A 22,175-nucleotide genomic window follows, 5' to 3' on the forward strand; every position below is an offset into this window, starting at 1 on the left:
GAATTGTCCCTCGGGATTTGAAAGTTGCTAGGGTTATACCAATTTTTAAGACCGGTGACCCCAAGGAATTTGGTAATTATAGGCCAATATCAATTCTCCCATGTATATCGAAAATCTTGGAAAGACTTGTCTTCTCTAGATTATTAAATCACCTGGATGCCAATAATATTTTATATAAACATCAATATGGTTTTCGGAAGCGACACTCCACTGAGCATGCCCTCATTCAACTTGTGAACTATATCTCTTCAGCTCTTGACAATAAAAAATTTGCTCTTGGAGTCTTCCTGGACCTGAGTAAGGCATTCGATACGGTCAATCACAACATTTTGATTGCTAAACTTAGTAGATATGGAGTGGAGGATGTTGCCTTGAGATGGTTTAGAAGCTACTTAGCTAATAGAGAGCAATATGTATACCTGGAAGGCTATACCTCCATGAAGTCACAAATTATGATTGGGGTTCCACAAGGATCAATTTTGGGGCCTCTTCTATTCTTAATTTATATTAATGATATGGCCACGATTTGTACCAAACTCCTTCCAGTACTATTTGCAGATGATACAAATCTTGTAGCTTCTCACCAAGACTTTAATATTTTAATCAAAACGGTCAATGAGGAACTATCTTCCATTGTGGAATGGTTTCAATGGAATAAACTTACTCTCAATATAAAAAAATGCAACTTTATGATTTTTTGTAATACTAACAAACATTATCCTATAGAATTATCTAAAATCTTTATTAATAACACTCAAATCGAATTGGTTCAGCATACCAAGTTTTTGGGAGTCATTATAGATAGTGGTCTTAAATGGTCTAACCATATTAACTTCGTATCTAAGAGGTCAGCTAAAATGTTGGGTATATTGAGGAGGGTTTGTCCTTTAGTTCATTCCTCAGCTTTTTTAACCTTATATTATAGCTTTTTGTTTCCATTCATTAATTATTGCAATATTGTCTGGGCAGCTACCTATCCTACTTATCTGAAGAAATTAATAGTCATACAGAAGAAATATCTTAGACTTATTTCTCATTCAAATAGATATGCTCCCTCGGCACCCCTTTACAATAAATTTAAAATTCTCCCTATTGATAAGGTAAATATTTATCAAACATGTATATTTATGCATAAGTCTATATATAGGAAACAAGATCTACCAGACTCCTTTCAGAGTTTGTTTATCCCTATTTCACATGTACACTCATTTCAAACTAGACATAGCAATAATACTTTTGTCTTACCTTACACACGAACTACAAGACATCAATTTAATATTTCTTTTAGAGGTCCTAAGCTCTGGAGTGAGTTAAGCCCATCGTTGCGATCAATGTCCTCTTATTCGGTTTTCAAAAAGCATCTGAAGAGACTTCTATTGCTAGCCTGATGCTTTTATGTAGTCCTTTCCAGGTAGTGCTTGCTTTTTTTTGTTTTTCTATTGTATTTTTATCTAGACTTGCTAGATAAAATCTTTTATGTTATTGAACTATTGTTTTGTATTGTTGTTTTGTTGTTGTTGTTTTTTGCTTATGCTCTTGCTTTGTTTCGTTTGTTGTTTGTTTTGTTTTGTTTGAGTGTTTAGTCTGCATGTCTCATGAGTTAATATGAACAGGAGTGGAACTCTGTACAAGCCTAGAGTGGCTTCGTTCCCTCCTTGCATAGTTTTGTACTTGTACTAAACATGTGCTAAACAAATAAACTAAACTAAACTAAACTAAACTAAACACTTGATGAGTTTGTTTCTTCATCAGAACAGAAATTTAGAATTACATACTCTCCATTGGATCCTCTGCAGTAAATGGGTGCCGTCAGAATGGGAGTCCAAACAATTTATACAATAATCCACAAGAAATCCCCTTGAAATCAGTATGGGTCACTGGAGAAAGCAATACTATTAGTAGACAACTAGCAGTCCTTTGAATGCTGGAGGCAATGGTTTGAAGTTAAAAACATCTTAATGATAGATTTGGTTTTTCACTTGACAAGAGTTTCATGGACTGGAGTTGTGTGGATTATTGTGATGATTTTATCAGCTGTTTGGAATCTCGTTCGGATTCACTGATACCCATTCACTGCAGAGCATCCATTGGTGAGCAAGTGATTTACAATTTCTCCAAATCTGTTCTGTAAAAGAAACAACCCATCTACAGCTTGGATGGCCAATTTTTATTTTCGGGTGAGCCATTCTTTTAAGCAAAAAACAACAACAACAAAAAACTGCATCAGCAAGCAGAGACAAATGTCTCAAATGTCAAATGTCCCTCTCTATAATCATACACCTGCAGAAAACATGCAATGGAGACTTTGTTTACAGTCAAACATCTGCCAAGCTAAAAATAGCATTTCCATTTTATTTCTTTGTTCCATGGGTCAGGAAGTGTAATACAGCATTAGCATGTTTAGACGCTTCAGATTTTCAGTGGTAAACTGTATTGGCCCAAACAAAGGTCATTTGAATTAAACAAACATGAAAATAAAAGTGTACCTGCGATGCTTTGTGCTCACAGTGTATGCTACGAGTAAACCATATTCTGATCATTTTCTGAGATTGTCACTGTTTAGTTTGCTATATGGAGGCCAGATTTGGAGAGTTTGTATTTAAGTAAAATGTTTGTGAACTGCTGGGAGGCCTATAACGAAGCAAGTATGAAACGCCCTTAAAGGGGAAACCAGAAAATCAAGATGATTGACTTGTAAAATATCGGCAGGTGTTTAAGGGAAGGGTGGCAATAAAATTCTGAAAGCTGTCATGCAAAATAATCCTGCAAATATAAATAAGAAGAAGATGTCATGCTCTGGGCCGTCACCAGGCTCGGTGCCATTTATCTGATCAAAAATGCAATATATACAGTACAGTAAAATTATGGAATAATATTGCAATTTAAAATAACATATTTTTCTATTACCGTTATTCATTGAACAGCAACCAGTGGGTATCGCACAAAACATAACAAAGCAGGAGCACAACAGAAAAGCCAAAATAATAATGGTAACAACAATAATAAAAACAAAAATAACAAAAACATATAAAAAAAATTAAAATATGCAAAATATTCATCACCAATAATAATCGAGGAAAACAAAAACAACCATGTCCAACTTATACCAGCATCAACAAAGGATGAATAATGTCTTTATGTTCCTATAAAGGAGGAGGCAAAATGCCAAATAATCACATTACATAATCAGGCTGTCTAAGAGCGACAATGACATTGTCTGCATAAAGCATAATTTTGTTTCCTCCCAAAAAGACACCATGAGTTTTTTTTTCATTCTGACATACATATATTGCTAAAGGCTCTATAGCAATAACAAATAATAAGGGTGAGAGTGGGCAACCTTAACGTGTTCCACAGTGAAGATCAAATCAATATATTTACATCAGCATTTAATAAGCTTATGGACCTGTACGAGCCACAATGTTCAGGGTTTTTCCCTTTTTTTAACAATAAGTGAAATAACATCAGAAACAGAGGATTCTTCTAATACTTTAGAAAAGGCCCTCAAAATGTAACCGCCAAGCTTGCCATGCAATATCTGAAATAGTTCAGCAGGAAAACCATCATGGCCTGAGGATTTCCCTGGTTATAGAGAAGAAATAGCAGATTTAACTTCTGTCAAAGAAAAAGTGGATTCTAATAAATCATGCTGTCTAGTATACTTGGGAACACACACACACACACACAAAAAGAGAGCTGTCTATTAGACTGTATGAGTTACCTTCATATGAATACAATGCAACATAAAACTGTCTAAATACATTGTTCATTTCTATGTCATCAGTACACCTTCTCCCCTCTCCATCTCTCACCGAGAGATATAGAAATATTTCTTAGTATTGTCAAGTCAAGTGACCAGTCTATGATGTTTAGATTTTGTGTTTGTCAAATCATTTTGTAGGTCAAACTTAATTACAACATGTGTTTCTTGTTTTAGTTGCCAAATACTAATGGCTTTGTCTGAACAAAGCAGGATGTCATTGCTTGCAAATGACAGTTAAATTAATTTATGTGCAAAGATGTAACCAAAACATACTGTTACACATTTAGGCTACATCTTTAATCCAACAGACTGCAGAACAGAACTGCATCAACCATTCATTCCTTGTGTGACACACACACATTTAAAATAACATTGCATGAAATAAAATAAGTCTTTTACAATTTTCAAAGTTGGTCTCAGGCTGCAAAACTAGGGACCAAAATCAAAGTATACACTTAATGTTGTTCCTTTTAGCTCTTAAGCCTACATGATAAGTGATATTTTTCTGTTATTCTGTCTCAGGACTCTTCTCAGGGGAACTCAGTGTTTCAGATCAGTATGATCAACTACATCAAACAGAAATATCCAGATCTACAAGTGGTGGGAGGAAATGGTGAGGCTTTTTTGTCCTTTATGGGTTATTTTCTGTATAACGTGAGGATAGAGTGATAATATACATATTTAAGATGCATGTATCTACAGTTGTTTTCCATATTTAAATCGAGTAATAGCATATTCTTTGTGTTTTATTCTCCTTCTCTTGTATACAGTGGTGACTGCTGCTCAAGCAAAGAATCTTATAGATGCTGGTGTTGATGCTTTACGAGTGGGCATGGGCTGTGGATCCATCTGCATCACACAGGAAGGTATGTGTGAGCTTTTTTTGGCTGACTTTGGAGGAAAAACTTGCTGTGGAAATTTCCCAAAATTAACTAAATGTAAAACAACTTTAAGGACACATTTTAAAGGAAAAATGGTTTCTTAATTCACTTCTGGGAATTCCGTTTTTTTTTTATTTGAGATTTTTGGGATTGGGTTTCAGCAATTATTTTCATTTTATGTTTTATTCATTCATTTTTTTACAGCAAAAATTTTGGGGATAACAATTATCATTTTAAATACTATTATATTTCTTTAATTTTAATTACAACGTAAAATTAATTTACTAGAAATAGTAAATGTGTTTATGTAGACATATTTAAAAGGAAAATTATTCTTATAATTATGACAAAAAATAAATGGATTTAAAAATTATTTTAGGACATTTGGGATTATTTTATTTTACTTTTATTTTATGATTTATTTTATAAGAATTACTTATATAGCAATGTGAAGGTGTATAAATAGTAAAATGATAAATAGTACTTTTATTCATGTCTAAAAATGACAAAAGTTGTATTTTAGAGTTAAAAAAAAAAATCATTTTATTTTTAAGAACAGGAATTTTATTAGATTTTATAAAGCAATATAAATATGTGTACATGTTGTGCGTATATCATAAAGTGATGGCATGTGGGAGACCGCAGGGCACATCTGTGTATAAGGTGGCTGAATACGCCCGGCGTTTTGGGGTTCCGGTCATTGCAGACGGTGGCATCCAGACGGTTGGGCACGTTGTCAAAGCCCTTGCACTGGGAGCTTCCACAGGTGTGTGTGTTTTCTGGGTGATTTGCATGAACGATCATTGTTATTAATAGCTGGGATTTATTTGCCTACATTTTACTGTCTTTGCCTGAATGTGCCCTTCCCTCCGCCTGCTTTGTTTCAGTGATGATGGGGTCATTGTTAGCAGCTACCACAGAAGCCCCCGGTGAGTATTTTTTCTCAGATGGCGTACGACTGAAAAAGTACCGTGGCATGGGCTCTTTGGACGCCATGGAGAAAAACAACAGCAGTCAGAAACGTTACTTTAGGTAAACACTCTTAAACTCAGGTGACCTTGTGTACATACATAAAGACAACATTGGGTGTATTCATCTCACATATGCTCTTCACTAATTTTATAGTTTCTAGCAACAATTCTAATTTTATATTTTTACAGTCTTAAGTCCAAAACAAGGTTAAAACAATAAAATATATACAGAAATGGCAATAAAAAAAGTGTTTTGTATGCAGTACATAATGGGTTGTGTGTATATGTGTGTGTTTTTCAGTGAAGGTGATAAAGTGAAGGTGGCTCAGGGAGTCTCTGGCTCAGTTCAGGATAAAGGCTCTATACACAAATTTGTTCCTTACCTCATTGTTGGAATTCAGCATGGCTGCCAGGATATCGGTGCAAAGAGCTTGTCCATTCTGCGGTAAGTGTGTCATTTTCTTTTATAGACATCTGAAGAGCTTGACAAAAGACCTCATGAAATCTAAATGAAATTGCACTTTTGATATATATATATATATATATATATATGTCATGATCCTGCCCTCGTGTCCTTGATTTTTCCTAGTCTTGAGGCAGGATCATGGCAGACCCGTGTTTTGTGTTCAAGCGCATGGCCTTGTCTTTGGGCCATGTGCTTGTGTTGTCTCGTTCCCTTGCCCCGCCCCCCTTGTTAACCTAGTCGTGTCTTGATTGTCCCATCTGTGCCACCTGTCGTGTCTTGATTGTTTCCCCTATTTAGGTCTCCAAGTGTGCTCTGTCTTGTGTCGGTTCATTGAGATTTGTACCTGTCATTGTGATTGTACCTCAACTGTGTTCTGCAATTGTGATTGTGTGTGAGATTGTGCTGTACCCGCTGAAGTCCTTGTATTACCGTGAGTGTTTATAGTTAGTATTTAGAGTCCTTGTTTATCTTGTCAGTCCAGTCCTGTTTTAGTTATTTAGTCTTTACCTTGCTCCGTGTTTTCCCCCTCGTGGGTTTTGTTTTCCCCTTTTTGTTAAATAAATCCTGTTTCGTTACTTCCTGTCTGCACCTGAGTTCCTCCCTTACCAAAACCCTGACAGAATGAACCGACCACCAAGGAACTCAGCAGACAGGAGGCAATGCTGGATGGCATCAGCCAGCCAGCGAGATTGTTTTGAGGGCTCTCGCCTTGTGGTGTTCCGGGGGACCAGGGGAGGTCGTTCCGGAGCGAGCGGGCGAGAGGAGGAGCCCCAGAGGTCCCCACCTACCCAGCTGCCGGCGATCCCGGAGTGTCGTGTCCTGGCCGTGGCAACCCTGGGGGGTCAGTCAAGCCCCTCCCAGAGTCCTGAGGTGCCCTCCTCAGCCAGCAGTCTCCCCATGAAACGAGGGAGACGGTTTTCATGGGAGTCAACTTCTGAGTCTTCGGCGTCCGAGACTGCCCTGCCCGAGACCAAACTCCCCCAACCCGCCTCTGACCCAGCTGTGGCCTCTGCACCGCGCCCAAGGAGGAAGAGGAGGAAGAGGGGGCCTGCCGGTCCTGTGACCCTGTCTCCTCCCGTGCCAGCAGCGGAGAGCGCGGGCGTGCCCGTGCCAGCAGCGGTGGGCGTTCCCGTGCCAGCAGCGGAGAGCGCTGGTGTGCCCGACCCAGCAGCGGTGAGCGTGCCCGAGCCAGCAGCGGAGAGAGCTGGCGTGCCCGTGCCAGCAGCGGTGAGAGCTGGCGTGCCCGTGCCAGCAGCGGTGAGCGCTGGCGTGCCCGAGCCAGCAGCGGTGAGCGTGTCCGAGCCAGCAGCGGTGAGCGCTGGCGTGCCCGAGCCGGCAAAGAAGAGGGCAGTATGCAAGTCGGCAGTCGTGAGAGCGCAGGAGAGTGCCGCGGCCGACTCTGCAGCAAAGACTTTAGTTCAGTGTATCTCATCTCGTAAGGAGATGCCAATTGTCTTAGCGGCTAAAGCCTTTTCTGATTATTTGTCTAGTCTTGTCCGTATCTTAGAAGTCCCCGTCAGTCCTGTCTTGTCCTCAGACCCTGTCCCCAGAAATCCCAAGTGTCCTGATGTCGTCTCCCCGTGTCCCGTAGATGTCGTCTCCCCGTGTCCCGTGAGTGTTGCCCCGTGTCCTGCTGATGAAGTCATGTATCCTGTTGATGTGGCCCCGTGTCCCGTAGATGTCCCGTGTCCTGTTGTCCCCCCGTGTCCAGTAGATGTTGCCCCGTGTCCCGTAGATGTCCCGTGTCCAGTAGATGTTGTCGTCCCGTGTCCAGTAGATGTTGTCCCCCCGTGTCCAGCTGTCGTCTCCCCGCGTCCCGTAAGTCTTGCCCCGCGTCCCGTAAGTCTTGCCCCGCGTCCCTTGTCTGCTCCTGTCATGTCCCCTGTCAGTTGTCCCGAGACCCCTCCCCGCCCCTCACCACCCAGACCTGCCCGTACCCCCCGTCGTCAGCCTTCGTCCTGTCCTCCTAAGATTCCTACCCCTCCCACCCGCCCTGGTCTGTCCCCCATGAACTTTGTGGTCCCGCCCCCTCCCCTTCCCTGTTTGTTTTTTTTGATTTGTCACCCTAACCCTGCCGTTGTGTACTCATGTTTGCCTTTGTTGTTATTTGTCATGTCTTGCTGGTTTGTGTCTGTGTCCCAGTCTGTCATGTCAGTCATGTCTCGTGTTTGATGTTCCCTTGAGGAGCGTCTGGAAGCCGCTCCTTAAGGGAGGGGTTCTGTCATGATCCTGCCCTCGTGTCCTTGATTTTTCCTAGTCTTGAGGCAGGATCATGGCAGACCCGTGTTTTGTGTTCAAGCACATGGCCTTGTCTTTGGGCCATGTGCTTGTGTTGTCTCGTTCCCTTGCCCCGCCCCCCTTGTTAACCTAGTCGTGTCTTGATTGTCCCATCTGTGCCACCTGTCGTGTCTTGATTGTTTCCCCTATTTAGGTCTCCAAGTGTGCTCTGTCTTGCGTCGGTTCATTGAGATTTGTACCTGTCATTGTGATTGTACCTCAACTGTGTTCTGCAATTGTGATTGTGTGTGAGATTGTGCTGTACCCGCTGAAGTCCTTGTATTACCGTGAGTGTTTATAGTTAGTATTTAGAGTCCTTGTTTATCTTGTCAGTCCAGTCCTGTTTTAGTTATTTAGTCTTTACCTTGCTCCGTGTTTTCCCCCTTGTGGGTTTTGTTTTCCCCTTTTTGTTAAATAAATCCTGTTTCGTTACTTCCTGTCTGCACCTGAGTTCCTCCCTTACCAAAACCCTGACATATATATATATATATATATATATATATATATATATATATATTTAAAGGAAAATTATTTTTCGAATACTTTTTCACATTATTAATCTTAGTGAGAGTATTTAGTAGACTTATTTCCCCCCAAATTAAAATGTCTTAATTATTCCAAACTATTGGCCAGCAATAAAAAAAAAAAAAAAAATTATACTCCTTCTACACTAAAATTTTGTTCAATAATTCTTTCTAGAAAAAGAAGGTAACACTTTAGTATAGTGTCCAATTCTCACTAATAACTAGTTGCTTATTAGCATGCCTATTATTAACAATTTTAATAAGCACTGTTTTTTAGTGCTTATAACTTAACAACTAACTTATAAGCTAATAATAAGCAGCAAATTAGGAGTTTATTGAGAAAAGTCATAGTTAATTGTTAGTTAATAGTGAGATTTGGACCTTAAAGCAAAGTGTGACCAAAAAGAATAATGCCTTTCCTTTCCTACATTGATCTAGCAGTAGATATTAGTGAATCATGGTTCACTGTGTATCTTTAGTTGTACTAACGCTTCGACAATATTTAGTTTCAAACCAGAGTATGTGAGCGGGTTCAGCATTTCCCGCTCCTCGCTCACTGATATCAGAAACCGTTTTTACCTTCATCTGTGTAAGTCTCACCTGCGTTACATATAGATCGATGATGTACTCTGGAGAACTGAAGTTTGAGAAGAGGACGATATCTGCTCAGGTTGAGGGCGGAGTTCATGGACTGCATTCGTAAGTCTCCGCCCACTAATTTAACCCCACCCACTTTCACTAACATCGTGTTTCTTTCCTCACAACACATACCCTCAAAAAATGGCTGTGAACACATTTCACATCATTAGAAGTCTTGTGGTTCACATAAACTAAACTTTTAGCAATCCCCTTTTTTTAAGTTTCTCTCAGAGACCCACAGTCCATCTTTTCTTACATTGTCATAGAAGAGTTTACATGTGAAAATGTCTTCTCTTCCTTTCTCTTACGCTGTCATAGATATTCTTTTGTGCCATGTAAGTATGCTAGCGTCTCATGTCTTTTATAATAGCGTTAAGTTCTGGTGGAGGGGATTGTGTTGTAAACAGCATTAAAGTCTGGGCTCTTTAGTGGGCATTGAGACTTTTCGTTTCCTTACTGTCGTATCATGTAGACAAACCTAGTGTCCACTAACCCAGTGCTGCAGTTGTGTACTCGTAATACTATCAGAGTCTGGTTTTTAAAAAGGAGATTTTCTTGAAAGAAAATATTTATATTTTAAAAATAGTTTAACCAAAAATGAGAGTTCTGTCATGAGAGCTTTTTAAAATACTTCGTAATATGTACTTAAAATACATAATGCATATGGTGAAAGGACCGAAAAAAACCAAAGTACACTAACATTCAAAAGCTGGGGTCAGTAGGATTTTTTAATTTTAGGAAGTGTCTTATGCTAACCAAGACAATGCATTTATTTGATCAGTAAAAACAGTAATTTTGTGAAATTGTATTTAAGTTTTAAAAAACCAGCTTCATATTTAAATATATTTTAAATATGTCACATGATCTTTCAAAAATCATTCTAATATGATGGTTTTCTGTTTAAGATAAAAAATATTATTATTAATGATAAACTGGGTTGTGGTTCTGCATTACATGTTTAATAAAAGTTCAAAAGAACAGCATTTATTTGAAATAGAATAAATGTGTGAATTTTATGCATCCTTGCTGAATAAAATTATAATTTTATTTTTCTGTATACACATGATGTTGACACTGAGATAATAATAGTAGTATTCGTAGTATTCGATCATAGTATATACATATAATACTGACCTCAAACTTTTGAACAGTAGTGCATCATAAAAATATTCCATATGACTTGGCACTCTGTTTCATATCTTCTGAGCTTTGTGTGAAGAACAGACTGGAACCTAAATCGACGAAATCCTTAAAGCCATTGTTTCTCATGCATCTCATAACCAATGACAGTATGCATGTTTCAATATGTGGATGCATAATTTATATTTGAGACTGAGTAACGTCTTAAATTGTAGTCTGTTCCTTGCTGAAAGGCACTTGTATGATACTTCCATGCTGCTTTTTTATTTAAATTTTTGGGCTAACTGTTCCTTTAGTTAGTTATGCTGACATCTTTTTAAAAACCTTTAATTTAATAATATAATCAATGTAACTGCATTTATTAAGGTTGTGTTGTTTTGCTTTCCTCTGCAGTTATGAGAAGCGGTTATATTGAGCCAGGCAGCAGAGGGCATCCGAGAGCTGGACCCAATGTCCCGTCACCAGCCATCACTAAACACAGCATCTGAAAGTGATTTCTGCTATCCTCAACCCCTTTATCCTTTTTCCTGGTGGCTCTTGACTCTAGATAAACATTCAAATGAAAAAAACTGTCTGATTGTAATAAAAGCCAGCAACAGTACTGAATGTACTATGGACTTTCTTGTTTTTATTTTTTTTTATTTTGTTCGGGCTTCCCTGAAGAAATTAGACTTGGCACTAGAGATATTATTTTTAAAATCCTTTGAATGTACAGCATTATCTGAAATATGAAGATGCTAATTGTGTTTATGTAAGAGAGAGTATGCACATTTATGATCTATGTTTGGTATGTTTCTCCAGACTGTCTTGCTGGTTCATTGTAAATCATATTGTCTGTTATTACAATAGTTACAATATTTTTGTGACCATCGTGGTATATGACGAATTCATGTGCATACCACATTGCCATTAGAGTGTTATGAGTTCAGTTTTAATGTAATCTAAGAAAGGCATTTGTTTTCTTTATTTTTCCACTAGGGCGGGTTTGCAGACTGCTTGTGTCATGATGCTTTTCAAATTATCATTAGAGTGATGTTATTCTGTGGACCAGATTATGAGTATCAGCCTTAAAATCCGGTATTCTGTACTGTTACTCGCCTTGCACTAGTCAATAATTTACACTGACATTAGAGGCGGTCATTTCTTAGTTTATTTAACAGTTTCACACACTTGTATCATTTAACTTAGAAGCATTTACATATATCGAACATTTTACAGTATAAAAAAGGACAGTCTGAGTTGAAAGACAGTCAAAAGCATTTGCTGTAAAAGTGATACTTTCAACTTTGGGCACCATTTGGTAGTTTGCAAAGACTTGTGTTGTCATTCTGAATGTAATACAGTTTATAGAATAAAGAATGAGTTTTATAAATTGTTTTTCCTATTTTGTTCATGTATTATCAGTTTCGATCTACTTTGCTTAAATATTTTAGATGTTAATATACGCTTTTATAAACACAGTAGCATAATGAGCAATGCAATTCAGAGCATCAAATTGTCATGTAGAAGTGTGGAAGTTATTGGAGCATTTGCTATTTACAGAGAAAAAATGCACATCTCAAAAAAAAAAAAAAAATGTAGCAAGAGTGAGACAATCTTAAAGTTTTTTTGCAATGAGCTCCTGCTGTCAGTCATGCGGATGTGCACTAATAAAGATGACAAATGCACATGCTGTCAAAACTTCACAGTTTTACACTTCTATGGCCAACAGAGGGCAGTATTTGTGTAGCGAAATGGCTGTGAGGGATTATGGGTACAGGATAGAATAGATCTTTATCAAGCACTAAATGTAATGAAATAAACGTTCAGAAAAACAGTAGTACTAAAATGCCAAGTGTTCCACACATACAACAGCTAATTAGCATGGTTTTCATCTTCATGCATCCTTTTGCTAATTAAGTCTTTTCCCCTAAGTATATGCTCCAACAGATCACCCAGGTATCATTACAGAACAAAATATTTCCCAAGTGACAGCGCTGCCACAAATGAGTGGATTAACACTCTGATAGTGATGCAATAAAATGTAAAATGGTTCTAGAGAATGTGTCTCTCTATAATGTACGTCATGTGTGTTTAGGTGATCTGTGCTGTAAGAGCAAAACCAAAAGACATTTCATCATAAAAACATGTTCATAAGTGCTAGGTTTTTTGCTAGCAATACAAGCAATACAAAAGCCTCCTGTACAGCAGTTTATAAGTCTTTTGATCAAACCAAGCATTTTCAACAAGACTGGTCAAATATGACAAGTGGATTTCAAAGGATTTCTCTGCGTCACTCAGAGGTTGTAGGTTGCCATTTTGTCCATGTCATGTCTGCTTCTAAAATAAAACATTTCTTACCATTCAATCAGAATGCATTAACAGCAAATTCCTCTCTGTGTGTATGTCAAGAAAAGTTCTGTAAATTGGAGTTGTTACGTTTGAAATTACTTAAAGGCGTTATGGGTCAGGGCTGAGCAACTTTGGTCCTTGAGGGACCACTGTCCTGCAGAGATCAGCTCCAACCCTAATCAAACGCACCTACCTGTAACTTTTTTAGTGATCTTGAAGACATTGATTAGCTTGTTCAGGTTCAGGACAGTGGCCCTTCACAACCAAAGCTGCCTAGCCCTGTGTTAGGTTAAACCAGGGGTATCCAATCTGGACGGTCGCCTTCCAGTAGAGTCTAGGTCTAGCCCTAATTAAACACCTGAACTAGCTGTTTAAGGTCTTCAGGATCACTTGAAACTTCCAAGCAGGTATGTCAGATGTAAGCTGTGTCAGAAGTTGGACCTTGAAAGAGCACACCCAGACACCCAAGAGTTAAATATTGAACTGGAAAATATTAAGGTTAATACTGCAGGAAAGTACGACACATGCAATACTTTAGTGGTACTCTTACAACCTTTATCAAACTCTAACAGCAACTTTCCAGTAATCTGGAAGACTTTAATTAGCTTGTTCAGGTGTGTTTGATTTGGGTTGGAGTTAAACTTTACAGGAAGGTGGACCTCGAGGGTGGGTCAGTGATGAAAACCCCTACAACATAATCTCTAGGTGAATAAAGATTCTCCCCCTATAGGTCAATCGTATCACTACTGATACTAAGTGCATCTATCTGCCGGCAGACATTGATGAATTCAGCTTGAACGGCAAGCTCATCAACATGAGAAGTTGTCTCCACATCCACGCTCCCTCTGGAGGAAGTAGAGCCTAAGGTTGTGTAGCGTCTGTGGAGTTGCTGCCCGGACTGAGAGCCCCTATGTAAGCTGCTCTGGGACTGTTGTGTTGAGTTTAACCCACTGCAATGGACTGAGACGTGAGCTGGTCTCCCAGATATAGTGCTCCATTGCCTGGGTCGGCTGGGGACTGTAGTGGGGTCCACGTCCCCACAGGAAGCAGTACGGTATAGGCTGGGTTCGGTGGAGTTTCCCCGACAGGGTTGTCCATCCGGGGGTCCACGTGTGCTGAGAGAGAGCCTTGAAGAGCCAAAAAGGCTATGCTGGAACAAAGCCTCACTGTTTAAGGCCTCATCAATGCTTCGTCTCAGGTCGATTGGCGAAGGGGGCCGCAGATCTGCCGTGGAGTCAACATCAAAGCTTGCAAAGGAGGATACATGGGATACTTTACTCTTCTTTGTGGTTTGGGAGAGTTGTGTGCAAGACTCATGCTGAGGGCTGCTGGGATAGTGGAGGTCCAAGCCATCGGATTCGCTGTGCGGAAGCTCCACCAAGGTGTAGAGTGGCATGCTTTCACTTTCGCTTTCCCGCCGTGCTATTCCCTCACACAACCCCAGCTTCTCTGCAGGCCGCAGTGACCAGCCACACCGACTCGAGAGGATGCTGGGTTTGGCCATCATTGTTCCTTCTGTGGGTGGCTTTTTGAAGAGCCAACTACATCCTCCTGGTTTGGAAAGGGGCACTCCGCAACAGAGAAGGGGGTGAGTGATTACAAGAGCGAGGGTGAGACATACCCCTGTTTCACAGACTCTGCAGCTGAGCTGGAAGCCCCACCACGGCCAGGGCGTCAGGCCAACAATGGCTCCACCGGTCAGCCCTGCTGCATTGAGCATAGCATAAAGTCGTAGACTGCCACATGCTAGCAGAAACAGGGCAGAGAATACCCCTGTCCTGGCTGCCCTTTCCCACATCCGTGCTTCTGTGAATTGACACCTGCTAGCATGGCACGATGGCCGCTCGGGAGAGCTTTCACTTAGCCGGTAAATGTGCTTGACATCGGCACGAGCACAGCAGTAAAGAAGCAGGTATGTGAATGACAAAAGATAGGACATCAATACGAATGCTGCAGGTGGTAATAGAGGCACAACTTGCAGGGTGGGAAAGAGTTGCAGTATTGCCATAGATGCCATTACTATAGCTATATGCAGCAGCACTAGGGCAGCCAACAAGCAGGTGCTGCGCTGCAGGGTGTTTTGGGAAAGTAGCTGTGTACAAGAGCGAGCGGTGAGCAGTAGAAGCAGCAGACCAAATGATGCCGTAATACAGGGATAGGCAGATTCATGTAGTAGTCGTGCCCAGGTTATGGGTAGGCGCTCTTTTTGGCCGTATGGATCATAGAGGAGCCACAGAGCTCTGCTGGAACCTGTTAGTAGTTGGAGAAGGTGGAGGAGGCTGAAGTGGGCACAGCCAGAGGGCCAGCGCAACGGCAAACACATCAGGCTGAGCACAGACAGCACAGCCACGAGTGAGAACACACAGCCAAGTCCATATACCTGCAACTCCCATGCAAGGCCCCATGTAGCCATTGCAGCATTCCAATCAGTCAGTAGAGGGACCAGTAGAGGTGGGGTGAGGGCTTCAAAGGGTGGGGTTATTATACCAGGGGGTGTGGTTTCATACAGAGGAGGTGGAGTGGACAGAGTGTTGTTAGTTGAAGCATGATTCCTTGAGTAGTCAGGCGACTGACAGATTTCAGTGCCAACCAAGCTGCAGTCCAGAAGTGTGGAAAATTTGCGCAAGTCATCACCTGAAGATGCTGAAATACAATATATAGCTTAATTTAAGATGCATTGTTATATACATACACTATCAGAGGTACAAATGCTATCACTAGGCACGATACCTTAGAAACACCAAGGTAAACCTTTGTACCTAAAGGGTGTGCACTGGTACTTAAAAAGTACATATTTAGAACCTGAAGTGTACATATTAGTACCTACAATGCAGATTATTGTAAAGTAAAAAATAAGTATTGAACACCACCATTTTTCTCAGTAAATATATTTCTAAAATTGCTGTTGACATGAAACCTTCACCAGATGTCGGTTACAACCTAAGTAATACATATATACAAAGAAAAAAGTTCTGTGCTATAAAATGAAATTATTGAAAGTATTGAACACACGTACTGAAATTCATTTAATACTTCGTACAGAAACCTTTGTTGGTAATGAAAGCTACAAGAAATCTTCTTTATGGAGAAACATTTGCTCACATTTATCAAGCAGTAAAAATGCCCCTCTCCGTGCCCTAAGTGGGTTGCTTGTGGAGGAGAATCCAGCACAAGGACTGGTGGGAGGTTGTCCTGCTCCACTTCGCAGTAGCCGAGTGAAAGGCAAGTTTTATAATAACAGGACACGCATTTATACAAAAATTTATTCAAAAGGAAGAGCTGCTTGTTCCATGCATCATATGTCATTACGATATTTCTGTGTCATTGCACATGCACAGTACTTTCAATTTCGTGGTTCAATCCGATCGAGCTCAGTCGGATCAATTAAGGTGTTTACATGAAGGCTTTTCAGTCTAATTGAGCCGTCTGTCCAATTACAAATGGATTATTTGGTAGCCATTGTCTCGCTGGAATGTCCACCCTTGTTTCATCTTCATTATCCTGGTGTCACATGTTGGTTTCTGTTTAGTTCCTGTCTGTCCTCATTTTGGTTAATTCCTTGTTTTCATCAGTTAATCTTCATTCTTTAGTTTCTTTATTCTTTATTCTATGCTCCTTAGTTGCCTACACTTTATAAGCCTTCAGTTTCTTTTTTCTAAAACCACGAACACCTGACAGAATCCAAGACCAAACTACAGAAGACTGTGATGGCTGGGGACGAGTGGTGTTGGAGAAGGCGGCTGGTACTGGTCTGTAGGGGAGTCAAGCCCGCCAAGCATTCATGTGGCAAGCCCTTCGGACATTAATGTGGCAAGCCCACAGGACGTTCAGCTCCACCGCCCTTAACTCCGCCCTTTTTTCCATTCATCCATCCTTCAATTATTTGAATTATGCCGGTGCTACACCATGATGTTTTGGGGTGATGTGCAGTGCCAATTGACCTCCAAACATGGTGTGTATTATGGCATCCAAAGAGTAAATTGTTTGTCTCATCTGACCAGACTATATTTTCGCAGTATTTCACAGTCTTGTCTAAATGTTGTGCAGTGTGGTTGGCATGACAATTTCCAATGACAAGGGGCAGGATGCCTTTTTGCACCTCCCTTTCTTTATGTGTTCAATACTTTTTTTTCTGTGTGATTCTACTTTATTACACAGAAATTAATTTCTGAACTTATTTGTTTTGCTTTCTTTGTACATTAAGTATGGATTACTTGAATTGTTACCGACATCTGGTGAAAGTTTTGTCAACAGCACCTTTAGAAATATATTTACTGAGAAAAATGGCACTGGTCAATACTTTATTATTATTTTTTTTTTTTACCAGCTGTATAAGTATGCATGAAATATAACATTAATATTGTTTTTTTTTTTTTTTAAGTTTAAAATGTAAAGTTTACAACATTGATCATACCAGTAACAAGAAACAACAGCACAAACATTATTTTTCAATTATTTATATTATTAATTTCATATTTAGTTACGATTTTTATTACACTTGTTTGACTAAGCATGTTTTATTTATTTATTTTACAAAAAATTACAAAACTAACTGTTAGTTATAGACTGCTCTCTTTCAAATGGTGTAAGATATTGTAATGCAGCTTCTAAGTAGATTTAGTCTGTTTATGCACTCATGAGGTTATATTCACAAAACACTAAGCTAATATTCTCCACAAGCAGTTTATTAAGTTTTTTATGCATATGATGAAGTTACACTTGATGCAATGCAAGAGGTATTTAAGTCACTGAGAAAACACATAACAAACCACATACTGATGTTTCACAGAGCAATCCTGTATCTAGAAGTATACAAATGATGTAAAACAAGAGTTAAGATAGCTGTGCATCAGTATGTACTGTATGTATGTATATTCCAGTATGTAAGCCATGTCATGAATCTCATCAGCCATAAATATATAAAAACAATGACTGTTAATAAGATTTAGAGAGATGTGGAACTAGGCTTTTGTAAATGGGTCGCACTTCAGCTCTGACACACATTCACATACGGCACAGTTAAGAGGCATTGACCCTGTTGCCGTTCTCATGAGTGTGACTATTTAAAACTAGTAACTGACACACTTTCATGACATTACATCACTTAAATACCTGTGCGTGGAAGTGAGGAGGTGGGGCTCTATGTTTTAAGCTTGTGTTTCTAAATACAGCCTAATTTTTTCCAATACCCGTGCTCTAATTGTGGATTAAATAGCACTTCATTGCTTATTGGAGGGTTGATTGATTAATATACATTATAAGTAAGTGTTTCTACTTGAGTTACGATCCAGAATATACTGGTGCTGAATCTCTGAGTCAGCATTAGCCTTTAGCATGTGTTAATTAAGGTCAGAGAATCTGTCTTGAGTTTAGAAGCATTGTGAAGAACTGGAAAGCTCTTGGTCTCTGCTCACCTACAGTATAAGTCCATAGAGGTCATTCTGATAATAAATGCTTCAGTACCTGCTTCAGGATAGCTTTCAGTGACCTCGATCACAGTGGTGGTCGATTGGCCATTTTGTTCCTTTTTCACTTGGTCAACAACCTTGCGCTCCTCTTTTTCAGGGTCAGGATTTGTCATATTGATAGTCGGCTCTGTTAGACTAACTGAGAGAGAGAGAAAATAGGATTGTAAACATGTTGTCCAGCAAGCAGAACTTCGAGCTAATGCTAGCTCAAAGTGAAAACATGTCATTTGATTTAAACCTGTTTTTGTTCTTGTTTTATACCCATAATCCTCAGCCAAACTTTAATTCCAAAAGATTCATACAAAAGAAGCTGTAAATTGCATTAAGTTTCACAATGAGTCGCTGGAGGGCTTGTATCCCACTCACATCTGCAGTGATGAACGGCTTGTTTGCTGCTGGAATACTGATGTTTTCACTGCAGCTTGAGAAACCGCAAGCAAAGTAAGCTAAGAGCACAATGAGGATGCACTATACTGACGCAGGCATTAAGTGGAAGCTATTATGCCAAAACAGCTTTACCAAATAGATGCAGTAAAAGTGCAATGATACCAATATCACTATATTACAAAATTCTGATGTGTACATTTACACGTTTTATTTAGTTTAAAATGTCATTATCGGTGTTCCAAGTGTCATAGTATTAAGTAGATTTTCCTATTGTATTAAAAATTGTACTGCAAAATATTGACAATAAGTTATTTTCTACTGAGTTGCCCTTGGAGTCTGCATGCAAAAAAACATACAATGTGGCCTATACATCTAACACAAATGACTCAAATCATAGCCAAAAGCCAAATCATAAGTGTATAAGAAACATACAGTGCAACCAGAGTAATCAGATTCACAAATAAATCTTCTGAGCCGAATCTATTTTTTTTGGGATGAATCAAAAACATACAGTGCAACCAGAGTAATCAGATTCCCTAACTATTCTGAGACGATTTTTTGTATGAATCAAAAGCATACAGTGTCATAAGTAGTTAGATTCATGAGCTAAATATTTTTAGTGAATCAAAAAATATTGCAATTGGAGTCTGATTTACGTACAGGTGACTCTTATGAGCCGATTCTTTTTAGTGAATCAAACACATACAGCACGACCAGAGTCAGATTCACTGGTTTGAATCAGTCTCACAAATCCTTCACTGAACAGAATCCATCAGAATGCTTACAACAAATTATTTACTATGATTATTGTGATTATTTTGATGACTATTTTCAGTGATCTCTGTATTAAACTGAGATATCAGCTTTATCAGTTAAGCATGGTTATGCTCAGTCATGATCCAACATGGAAAATCATTTGATTTAAGTGTTTTTTTGTTTTGTTTTTTGCAAAGTTTTGCATGTATTTCGTACACAGATATACATTCATACACTATCATGTTCAGAGTTGGCTCTAATTTGATTACCTGTGGGAGCATCTGTCAATTGCTTTGTTTCCTCGTATGGCTGCAGACTGTCTGTCAGCCCTCTTGGCAAAGTGGGACCATCTAAAGTTCCTCTGGCATATGGTGTCTGAATAGCACCCGAGGACTTCCACAGTGTCTGGTAGGTGCTAAATCTAGTTTCAGCAGGAGTCTGAGGTGTATATGTCTCTGTATTCCAAGGAAAAGGTGTCTTGGATTTGGTACTCCAGGTCTGAGAAGAAAAAGGCTGTAGTGTTGCCAGTGGAGATGATTTAAAAGATTTTTCCATATTGCCTTGCTTACTAAAATTTGGCCAATCAGATACCTCTGTTTGAGGTCCCTCTTCATCGTTCTGGATATCTGAAGGAGGTTTAATCTTAGCAAAAGTCAAAGTTTTGATCCATGGTGTTCTTGAGGCTGGAAGTCTTGACAAACCATGACCATCCATTGTGACAGAGGGGTTTTGATCAACTGAAAGATCCACCTTAAGATCTCTGCTAGTCCCATCTGAATGTAATACATCGCTTGGACTTGTCATGTCCATTTCTGTTGATCGAGATGTCCATGTGCTGGTAGCTGACTCTGGGTCTGAGCTGGTCCAAACGTGGGCTCTTTCATTTCTATTTAAAGATACAGCACACAGACTTGCACACAGTGAGAAACTGAAGAGCAGCAGTAGAGCTTCACTGTTAGGGGTCATGCTGACACTCCTCTCAAGATGATGTTCCTCCTCACAATATCACCAAGTTGTCTTCATTTGACTCTCACATTCTGCTCTGTTTCTGGGGGTTGACACAGATAAGATAAGAACAGCTAGGTAGCTTGGTAACTGAATTTCAAATACACATGCACCAATATTAATTTTATTATTTTTATGTTAAACAGCATAAATAAATAAATTACATTCTAAATTATAAATTAGTATAAATCTATACTTTTGCAAAATAAAATACAAATTATGTCTATACTTCAATTAATAATAAAATTACAAACTAAATAATTAAAATTATATATATATATATATATATATATATATATATATATATATATATATATATATATATATATATATATATATAAATTTATATTTAATTCAAAAATATATGTATATATTTGTTATAAATCTATACTTTATCTAATCTATACTTAATCTAATAAAAAATATCAAATTATTATAAATCTATACTTTTCAAAATAATTAAAATGTATGAATTAATGTAAATCTATACTTCATGTAAAAATATAATATTTATAAATTATAAATCTGTGTTATTTGCAAAATAAAATAAAATATAATACAATATAACATAAAAGGGTTCATTGTTTACAATAATCGTTTGGTATCACTAAGTTGTTGGTGGTGATATGTTAATATGTAAAAAATATATTACAAATATTTAATATTTTCAAAACTGAAATTAGGGATGCATAATATAATACTTATCAGCTAGTATCTGTTATTTTATTTAATGTATATAACTGATAAAGTACTGATATATCAGGAATCTCTAATATGTAACTTTACATGAAACTGGACATAGTGGTTGCACTAAAGGATGAGTGTTGAGTGGCATATTACATCCAGAGCTCTGAATTTACACACCATCAGTTGTATTCGATCCCCTCAAGTCATGTGACCCAATTCAGAAAAAAAATGTACCTCACAGAACAGGACAGCCACCAAACACACATAGAAATACTTCACAGTGCATACTTTTACACAGAAAAATGCTACATATTTTGCTTAATTAACATGGATCAGTCCTTATAAATAACAACATTGCAGATATATTAAGACTGTAACAGTTCCATTAGACTTAGATTTATGTCGAATGATCTGACAGCTGCTGCAGTGCAAGCTCTGCTTCTTAACTCACAAGAACCTTTTCTTTTCTCGCCTTTTTGCATTTCTCAAGACTCTTTCCTCTCATTTCTGCCTCCCCAAGTGGATGCAGCATTTATCATTTATATTTCAGCAATAGAGAGGGGGATGCTGGTCTACATTACCAACCAGGGCAGCACTGTTTCATGCATCTCCTCTTCAGCATCCAGTGACACATTTTCACACAGAAGCAACTGAACTCACATGCACATACATGCACAGACACAAAGTTTGATTGGACCAGAAGAGATGTGCTCACCCCGGGACGCATGGATGAAGAGTCTAAAACAGGAGTAATCCTTCTGCCTCCCGTCCTGCAGCAGACAGGACTTGATTCTGTCTGTGTCTGCATGCGCAAGCGTGTGTGTTTTAGTGCTCTCTCTCTCTCTATCTCTCTCCCTCTCTCTGTAACACACACACATAC

General features: G+C 38.8%; 2 protein-coding genes across 5 annotated transcripts in view; one reads left to right on the forward strand and one right to left on the reverse strand.

Moving 5' to 3' along the window:
- The window catches only part of impdh1a (IMP (inosine 5'-monophosphate) dehydrogenase 1a), a 26,108-nt gene extending 14,075 nt beyond the window's left edge, over positions 1-12,033 (forward strand). For 3 of the 4 annotated variants that reach the window (XM_052581640.1, XM_052581639.1, XM_052581642.1), the window contains 8 exons: positions 4,286-4,376; positions 4,534-4,629; positions 5,267-5,410; positions 5,532-5,676; positions 5,917-6,060; positions 9,498-9,581; positions 9,840-9,856; positions 11,055-12,033. In XM_052581640.1, the coding sequence (XP_052437600.1) occupies positions 4,286-4,376; positions 4,534-4,629; positions 5,267-5,410; positions 5,532-5,676; positions 5,917-6,060; positions 9,498-9,581; positions 9,840-9,856; positions 11,055-11,149 (816 nt within the window). In that variant the 3' untranslated portion in view covers positions 11,150-12,033. The remainder of the gene's footprint in view (positions 1-4,285; positions 4,377-4,533; positions 4,630-5,266; positions 5,411-5,531; positions 5,677-5,916; positions 6,061-9,497; positions 9,582-9,839; positions 9,857-11,054) is intronic. The other variant, XM_052581641.1, reaches the window with a different exon arrangement.
- Positions 11,794-22,152, reverse strand: prrt4a (proline rich transmembrane protein 4a). The gene is made up of 4 exons (XM_052581638.1): positions 22,011-22,152; positions 19,873-20,651; positions 18,456-18,599; positions 11,794-15,635 (listed from the first exon to the last, which is right to left on the reverse strand). Exons 2-4 carry the CDS (start codon positions 20,567-20,569, stop codon positions 13,717-13,719), a joined length of 2,760 nt encoding a protein of 919 aa, XP_052437598.1. The 5' UTR covers positions 20,570-20,651; positions 22,011-22,152; the 3' UTR covers positions 11,794-13,716.
- Positions 22,153-22,175: the final 23 nt, after the last annotated feature.

The sequence above is a fragment of the Carassius gibelio genome, chromosome B18, assembly GCF_023724105.1.
Source record: "Carassius gibelio isolate Cgi1373 ecotype wild population from Czech Republic chromosome B18, carGib1.2-hapl.c, whole genome shotgun sequence".
In the NCBI taxonomy this organism is placed as follows: domain Eukaryota; kingdom Metazoa; phylum Chordata; class Actinopteri; order Cypriniformes; family Cyprinidae; genus Carassius; species Carassius gibelio.